The sequence below is a fragment of the Xenopus tropicalis genome, chromosome 1 (genome assembly GCF_000004195.4).
Source record: "Xenopus tropicalis strain Nigerian chromosome 1, UCB_Xtro_10.0, whole genome shotgun sequence".
Classification (NCBI taxonomy): domain Eukaryota; kingdom Metazoa; phylum Chordata; class Amphibia; order Anura; family Pipidae; genus Xenopus; species Xenopus tropicalis.
In genome coordinates this window covers 115,346,996-115,356,135 of record NC_030677.2, presented here as the reverse complement: position 1 = coordinate 115,356,135, position 9,140 = coordinate 115,346,996, and the positions used below count along the sequence as shown (strand labels likewise).

The 9,140-nt window shown below is 37.6% G+C and overlaps 1 protein-coding gene across 1 annotated transcript; it reads left to right on the top strand.

Annotated features, from left to right (window-relative positions):
* The first annotated feature begins 658 nt into the window (after window positions 1-658).
* Window positions 659-8,847, top strand: LOC100497910 (thioredoxin). Its single transcript, XM_031890355.1, has 5 exons — window positions 659-782; window positions 4,301-4,405; window positions 6,426-6,485; window positions 6,584-6,649; window positions 8,623-8,847. The coding sequence occupies exons 1-5, from the start codon at window positions 762-764 to the stop codon at window positions 8,707-8,709; spliced, it is 339 nt and encodes a 112-aa protein (XP_031746215.1). The 5' UTR covers window positions 659-761; the 3' UTR covers window positions 8,710-8,847.
* The last annotated feature ends 293 nt before the right edge of the window (window positions 8,848-9,140 follow it).

Below are 9,140 nucleotides of genomic sequence, written 5' to 3'. Positions count from 1 at the left end.
CAGTATAATGGGACAACAAATTAAACTACTTATATTACCACCAATAGTGCCCATTTTTATATTGTGGTGTGTAACAGAGCAGTGTGTATGGGCAACCTAACAATTTCTGTAAGTATACAAAGCTGTAAGCATGCACAATTTTGCAGCATTGTGTCCTAATGATCTATAGGTGTGATTGCACAGAAAGGACATCATATAAGGATGCTGTGCAGTCCTTGAGTGCTTGCAGTCGGCCACTAAGCAGGTGCTGGGCCAGGGAAGTGGAGTATAGCGGCAGTGGGATGTTGCCTGGAGTTGTGGCCCTCTGCTCACTGCCCAAAGCACATACTCCAGTGACAATCTCTGTATATAGACCCATTCGTCGTTTTAGACTCATTGGGAACAGTATCCTTATGCTCTGGTCAATATAATGAGCACAGTATCCTGTTGGGATTCTCAGTAGCCTGAAGATAGAAGCATTTGATCAGCTCATTGTACTGTGCAACATAAAGGTATCTTAATATATTAAAACTAAATCCACAATCGCTTAGTTATTACATTCATTAGATTAGTCATGCAATTTAACTTCCGTAATTCTTGCCACTCCCGACTTTGGATGAGTAGAGAATTGTTCTACTTGGTTTTGCAATAAGGGATCCGCCAATTGCCCCTGGGACTTTGGAAAGATCACAAATTTCAGCAAAGACATAGGAACAGAGCATAGTGTGCTTTAGCCTCTTATTGTTTTAGAAGAGAAGAGAAGGAACAGCCTCCTCACCACTATGGACCAAGTAAATGACTGTGTAAGTTGTATTATTCAGTGTTTTCTATTGTTTGATTTAAATGCAATGTTAATCTCTAGAACTTGTGTGCTAGTCAATAAGACCAGCTGTAGCGCAGGAAAAAATTAGGTTGTGTTGCTCTTGTCGTTATTGAAATAATTTACGCACATTACTAAGAGCCCCAACTGTAAACTGCTGTGGGCACCATATGCAAAGGAGTTTATATGTGCTCCCTGTGTCTACATGGGTATCCTGTAGCCTATCCTTTGGTTTCCTACCACACTCCAAAAACATACCGACAGGTTTATTGGCTCCTCACAGAATTGACCATAGTGTGTGTTTGAATGTGATAGAGACCTTAAGCTGCAAGCTCCATTGGGAAAGGAACCAGTGTTCCCTCTAAGCTGTGCACTCGTGTAGCGCACATACTTTGACCAGCACACACAACAAATTTTGGTGCACTCAAAGAATTTTGTGTGAAAACACAAAATGTTCTACTTATTCTGCCTTGAGCAAGACGTTTTTACAAATATGCACACAATTTTAAAATGTGTACACATAGCCAAAAGGACTTAAAAGGAACACTGAAAGGGACTTGTGTGGATCATGTGTAATCTCTGTAAAGCACTGGTTTAACCACAATATAAATAGCTGGAAATAATCATAATAACTGCTGACAGTTTGGCTTTTTGTCCAAGAAGTTTACCAAGGGCCACTGTACAAACATCTCCTGAGATTACCATTATGTTGCAGGTCTGGCATGTGTATTTTTCCTAAGGCCTTAATTACCTATAAACAAGATACCAAGGCTAATGGCACATGAGCTGTTTTTTATGCCAGTAGAGAGAATTTGATCAGCCGCCTTCAGTCCCTCTATCTATGTGCATTGACAGGTATGGGATTGGTCTATGAATGCACACACGGGCAAATTCCTGCACAAAAATGTTAAAATATGCATTTTTGTGCCAAATACTATATGTATGTAATCTCACAGGTGGATTCTCATGCTTGTTAGCTTGTCAATGCACAGATATATAGGTATTCGAAGGCAGTGGATCAGTTTTCTGTGCTGGTATCTACAGTATGCCAGTGCCAGTAGCCTAATGAGTAAGACAAACTGTGAGTTTGCTGTGCTGGCACATGTTGAATTCAGGATTATTAGCTGGCTGTGCAAGCAGTGCCTCTGCAAACTGGAAGTGGGGAATTAAGAATTTTGACAATATTGTTCCGATGGCAAACTAATTTCTGTACTTTATTGAGTGGTTATCATTAAAAAAAAGCTGATATTTCAGCTCAGTGAACTTTGCAAATCATGTTACTCGTTGATCCAAATGAAGCCTTTCAGTGAAACCTGCTAAATATGCTTCAAGAAGGAACATATTCTTTCATGACTACAACTTAGTATTAACATAACTGCTCTGTTTGGATTGATTGATTGATGTAAAAAAAAACAACTTTATTATTATTATTATTATTATTAATAAGTAGCGTTACAGAATAGGGGGGTACAAATGACATAACAGTTAACATATACATATAAACAATTAATAAAAATGGTTAGCAGTTACATTGGATGAGGATCGAAGACACTAGGGGGGGGGCCTGCTTCTTACTCAGTTTCACCTTTCAGTTAACTTTTAGTATGTTATAGAATGGCCAATTTTGAGCAGCTTTTCAATGGGTCTTCATTATTTATTTTTGATAATTTTTGAATTATTGCCTTTTTCTTCTGACTCTTACCAGCTTTCAAATGGGGGTCACAGACCTCAGCAGCCAAAAAACTACCGCTCTGTGAGGCTACTGTTTTATTGTTATTGTTACTTTTTATTGCTTATTTTTTTATTCCTGTCCTCTCCTATTCATATATCAGTCTCTCATTCAATTCATTAATCAAAGAACTACAAATAATAAAAAATGAATACCAATTGCAAATTGTCTTAGAATAAATGTAGAATAAATGTTAAGATCGGCCGTGAAAGTCCTGCCATTTCTCTTGGCAAAAGAAACTTCCTATGCCAATGGTGATCCCCGTTTCTCCTGTCCCACTGCATGTCCTCTTGACACATTGGGGCTCATTTATAGACACTGGGCAAATTTGCACCTGGGAAGTATCCAATAGCAACCAATCAATTATTACCTTTTTTCAGCCAGCTGCAGGTAGAACAGTGAAGGCAAACATCTGGTTCATTGCCATGAAATACTGCCCAGGTGCAAATTTGCCCAGGCTTTATAAATGACCCCCATTGTTACTTATTCTGTCTCCCTGTAGGTGCATGTCTTATAGCCAGCATTTGCTAAAGCTGTTCAGCAACTTGTCTAACAGCTGGTGGCATGATCTCATTTTTATTCTACTTTAACTACAGCATGTACCAGGTCTTAACACTTGCTGAAACACGTATTGGGAATTTTGTTACATGTTTTTGTGCATAATGTTGCATTTCATAACCAGGATTGGTTCCATAAAACAGTATATAAACGGAGAACTAAAGAATAAAATGAATGTGGCTTAAATGTACTGGTTAAACTCACAATTCAAACTCGCCAATCATTTTACTGAAAATCAAGAATGTAATTACACATAATAACAGAAACTGCAGCAGTTAGAGGGCCCAGTAACTATAAGTGGGGGGCAGTGGAATTTGATAAACAGCTACAATATACTGTACAGTCATAGCAAATGTCTTGGTCCCAAAGTTTAGAGGCACAACAATGTTGCTGTGGGGCCCAATAATTAGTAATTTCACTGCTGGAAAGTTCATGGTGATATGAGATACCTCATATAATTCACTAAATAGCTCTCATTATAAACAGTTGCTGCTACTCTGTAACAAATAGTTCATATCAATAGTTCAATTAATGCATTTAATAATAATGTCTATCTATTCATTGGAGGTCAGTGGAATTCACCTTTAGTTTTAACTCAAGTGGTTAGGCTAAGAAATAGGAGATTACTGGAATAAAGGAACACTAGGGCTGGGGACTAGTACACTAGTTTGTGACTATTAGCCCTGGGTTGTTGTGAACATTATGCTTATCTTATGATCTAAGCAGCACCCTCAAAGAGGTTGTGTAATATCCTGAAAATAAAGAGTTATTATTTTGTTGTAAGAACAAATGGCACTGAAGTTATTTCAAAGATCAGCTTTGTGTGCACGATACACTGTGGTGAACCCTTTCTCCACGAGCAGAGTGAGGGACCACCTCATGAGTTGCTTGTAACAAGTGTCCGCTAAGAGTTGCATGGAATTGTGAATTGCCCTGCCAAGACTGAGGGTCTGCATCTGAAGGAACCCGAGAGAGTGAGCAACCCATCTTCAAAAAGGTGTTACACTTAATTGCTCCAAAGTTTCAGTGTTTAGGGAATCCAGGGATGGGTAAGAGGAGAAAAGGGAAAACTGAGAGCATAGCTCCCAACTGTCCCGATTTTCGCGGGACAGTCCCTCTTTTGACAGCTTAACCGGCGGCATTTCTTTTTGTCCCTCTTTCCATTTTCAAAATGTTGGGAGGTATGACTGAGAGTCTTAATTTTTTCTTTATAGGATGAGCTACACTTTGCCCTGCAAGAGGCTGGAGAGAAGCTTGTACTTGTGGCTTTGAGTTCTAGAAGATGTGGCCATTGCAAATTAACAACACCTTACCTTGAGGTAAGATAAAGTGTCAAATATTTTTATTGATAATAGTCTAATATAATAAATTTGTATCTACCACTTAAAAGGAGAAGCACCCCCAGTGACTGTAATTACTTACCTGATTACTTACCCTGGGCCGATTGGGCCGATGCTCCTGTTAGCAGAACTATTCAATTAGAAAGAAAAGTATGACCAAATAAATTGCACCTCCCCATCCTAAATATCTGAGATAAAGTCCCCATATTAAAATATAACCTTTATTTACTAACCAAAAAGTAAAAGAAAATAAGGGCTATAACAAACAAACAAAAAAAGATTAAAACTACCAGTAAGGCAGGGCTAACCTCTTGAAAATACTAATACCCACATGGGTTCAAGACAAATAGCGGCACAAGACTGGATTACTATGTGTAACAAACTAGTATCCTACCATACCGGATAATCCTCATTCTTAAACTAGTTATCTTAATCTGGTTAAGCATTTAGTAGCTCTGCCTTACTGATAGTTTTAATCTTTTTTGTTTGTTACAGCACTTATTTTCTTTTTACTTTTTGGTTAGTAAATAAAGGCTATATTTTAATTTGGGGACTTTATCTCAGATATTTAGGAAGGGGAGGTGCAATTTATTATGTCATACTTTTCTTTCTAATTGAATATTCCTCTTTACCAGTATTACTGTAATCCTGTCAGCAGAAAACTGCACTGACCTAAGGCAAGCAAGCAATCCTCTCCCTGCTTCTTCACTCTTTGCACCATTAGCGCAGACACAGTAGAGTGAAAAGCCAAACTTTAACAAAAACGCCAGTGTTTTCACTTTACTGAGCAAGTGTCGCCCCCTGGATCTTAAAGAAAGAAGAAGAGACTGCACTGGCCCAGGGTACATGGTTAGCATGTACCCTGGGCCAGTGCAGTTTTCTCCTAACAGGATCACCGGCCTGGGGTATCAGGTAAGGGATTATGTTTGACTAGTGTTTATACATTGTCATTAGCAACAAAAACCTTAGAGCACATTATAAATAATTGTGTTTTTAAGTAAGGAATGGCTGATTTGCTGATTTACTATTAGGCTCTCCATAGAGCATGCAAAATTTTAGTGCTGGCTAAGCTCCGGGGGCACTACTGCCTTAAGGCACTAGGCAAAATGTACATAACACTTCCCATATTTGAACAGGACTCTTCTGTGCATTACAGGACTTCCTAGCTTGGCTGATGCAAAAGCTAGGGGGCTTCCAAGAGGATGCCCTTGTAAAGTGCAGCCAATCCCTGGGCAGTAGTGCTCTTAGCATTAGCACTAAGGATCACACCCTTCTGCCAAAGTGATCCCTTATTTCTCAGGCACTTTGATTTTAAATGGAAGAATAACGATCGCTTTTTAGCAGACTCCATCATCCGGTGTGCTTGAAGTTCCTTCTACAGTTTCTTATTTATCAGGCTTTACTGATACAAAACTATAGAAAATTATTTCATCCTCAGTTTTGTCATTAAAATTGCTTATCTCTCAGGGCTTACTGGGCTGGTCTGGGGCTTAAAGGAACAGTAACACTAAAAAATAAAAATGTTTTACAATAATTAAAATATAATGTACTGTTGCCCTGCACTGGTAAAAGTTTCGTGTTTGCTTCAGAAAGACTACTATAGTTAATAGAAATAGCTGCTGTGTAGCCATGGGGGCAGCCATTTAAATTGAAAAAAGGAGAAAAGGCACAGGTTACATAAGAAGATACCAGATAAACTGTAGAATACAATGGGAATCTGCTACTTATCTGTTATCTGCTTAGTAACCTGTGCCTTTTCGCCTTTTTTCAGTTTAAATGGCTGCCCCCATGGCTACACAGCTGGGTATTTATATAACTGCAGTAGTGTTTATGAAGAAAACACACAACTTTTACCAGTGCAGAGCAATAGTATATAATATATTAATTATTTTTATACACTTTCATTTTTTGGCGTTACTGTTCCTTTAACTATTTACTGAACTAGGCATATAATGTATGAATAGTGGCTTCTAAAAATCTTTCCTGGTTTTATTCACAGTCCCTGATTCCAAAGATGCCCGATGTAGTTTTTCTTAAAGCTGATGTGTCTGAGTCACAGGTAATCAGAGAAATACTGTATATATTAAAAATAGCCAGGTCACAGTCAGATCTAGCATTGTTGTTCATTCAGTAATATTTTCTCTTTGCTACTTGTAGGAATTCATGGAGTTGTTTCAAGTTAAAGGAGTGCCAGCCTTTCATTTCTTCTATAAATGCAACAGGGTATGTCAATTACGCAAGGGGTATATACATATACTGCTGCAGGGTTCCATGCTGCTACTGCCATAAATGCTACTGTACTGTGCCAAAGTGCTTAAGCCTAAATTGTGTTGCATGTGACACCAATACACTGATTCAGCTATTCATGTAAATGAAGTGCAGATAGGTACTGAGCCGTACTGGCAATTTGTGGATTCTGACAAATGCCAGAGGGGCTGATGTGAGATGCCATAGACAGTCACTAATTAGTGGACTGGTGAGGGGCTATTAGGGCCTTGAAATCCCAGAGCCTATTTTGAATCCCAGTCCAGCCCGGGTACAGATTGTAGATAAGCAAGGCTAGACAAGCAGAATCCATGCGAACAGATGAAGAGAAATCCCAATGCCCTCTGGGGAGTAAGAGGACTAAATCCTAGTTTCATTGAAGCAGAGATATTAATGTGCTCTACACAACTGGCTGTATGTTTGTTGGAGTTAATGCTATAACTTCCCCATGAAAAAAACTGAGATATCAGCCACAAACAAATAGGCTGCATGGTAATGGTAATATGTAAATAAAACCTTACAAATATATTGAATACAAAGTCATGAATTGCAATTAAATCTTAATCGAGAAAAATGTTCTTTTTCTTGACTTCCAACTATCTGTAAATAAGGAGACCATTTTCTTGTATATGCATCTCTATATTTACTACCACTATACCGAAAAGTAATGCTTTCAAAGGAACAAAGGTCATGTAAGTATCTAAAGACATCTGTTTGTGTTGGGGCTAATGGGCTGATCCAAAATTTAAAAAAAGATCTGCGAACAGCAGCAAACAGGAGTTGAATAAAATCGTTTAAGTTAAGTTTTCTTTTCCTCCTAGTAAAACGTATGGATTTGTTTAACTTCCCCTGGAAGACTCAATAAACATATTATGGGCTCAAATTCGATAGTTAACTCTTCTACATCTGCCCATAACTGTTTTATTTTTGGACAAGACCATATATAATGGAAAACATCTAGGTGTAGGGCCTTACATTTGGAGCATAAATGCTAAATGTATAAACCTGAAATGTTGTTCTTGCCATATTTCCGCAGGTATTATAGTATTGTAGGCTGTCAAAGATTGAGTTAAATACTCAGAAGAGATTTTTGTTTTAAGATAATAATACCATTTATTACTAGTTTGTTCCAAGGAAGGGCATGTATACTAGGAATTATCCACAGCATTGTAGTTAGGTTTCTAATATTAAAAAGAAATGGGTTAGTAATAAAAGTGTCAAGTATTTTGGCGACCGGTAATTGTGCTAAAGATAACCAATAAGCATACAGTATTTTTTATGATAATGCCGAAGTTGATAATCCGCTAACCTATCTCCCTCAGCTAGTAAAAATGTCTTTGATAGGGTGTCCCAAGATAATAAGTTCCCATTATCTTCATCTACTACATGTTTTACAGATTTTATATCTTTGGCTTTCCAGGAAGCTACATTGTTTTGCAATGGAAGAAAAGGGGTAAATTGGTCATTTGCTTTGTGCCGTTTAAATAGTAATTTCCATGAAATAACAGTATCTCTATAGAGAGGATTTTGTTAACTTTCTTTTGCTTGGGCAACCCATGGTCTATAAAGTAATGCTATTATATAGAATATATAGATTTCATTCCATCAGGTTAGTATATTTACCAAATCCCGATAACCAATCAATAAATTATCTAGAAAGGGCTGCAAGGTTAAAAGTTCTAGGGTCAGGAATGTCTAGACCTCCCCACTTCTTTGGTTGTTTCAATGTATCTAGGGATATTCCAAAGGGAATTTGTAAGGATATAATCCATTTCCTAAGTATCTTTATGTTTGATTAATAGTGGTAAGTTAAGTAAATTAACTTAGGAAAGGGGGGTTATCAGTGTTTTAATGCTACATAGCAGATAATTGATTAAGAATAGGTACTACTGTACTTTTAAGGTTTTTGTTATTTATTTATTTTGCTACAGCTGTACTATTTTCAAGGAGCCAATACTGAATTCCTAGGAAACAAGATAGAAGAACTAAGAAGAAATTGCAATCAACAAACCTCCTAATCTGCCTGGTTGCAGTGGAATTCTGTTACATCTGTATCTTTAGGCAGTTTCTGTACTGTATCTATTAAAGCACATTGGACAGGTCAATTTATTGTGATTTGAGTGTATATTCAGAATGATAATAAACAGTCAGATGCCCATCCTCTTTTCTTGTGGCACCCCAAAAGGCAAGCTCTGAAAATGTACAAATGTATTTGGAACAATGCATTTGTGAGTGTATGCAAAAGCTAGAGTTGTTTAAAATAGTTTATCTAAGCCTAAAGAATTCAGAGGGGGATATACTGTATTTAGTAATCGAACGTAAGGTAGACACATGCCTCATGCTACATATATAGCATTGCCTTTATATGGCTTTAGCCCTCCCTTACAGTATTAAGGGCAGATTAATCCTTGATGTCCCTGTGGGCATCTATGCATCCAAATTAACTGGT

Excerpts from the sequence above, each read along its gene's own strand:
- LOC100497910 (XM_031890355.1), top strand. The coding sequence starts at position 762 with ATGGACCAAGTAAATGACTGT. Across the intron at positions 783-4,300 it reads TGGACCAAGTAAATGACTGT|GATGAGCTACACTTTGCCCT; the intron begins GTAAGTTGTATT and ends TTTTCTTTATAG. Across the intron at positions 6,486-6,583 it reads CTGATGTGTCTGAGTCACAG|GAATTCATGGAGTTGTTTCA; the intron begins GTAATCAGAGAA and ends TGCTACTTGTAG.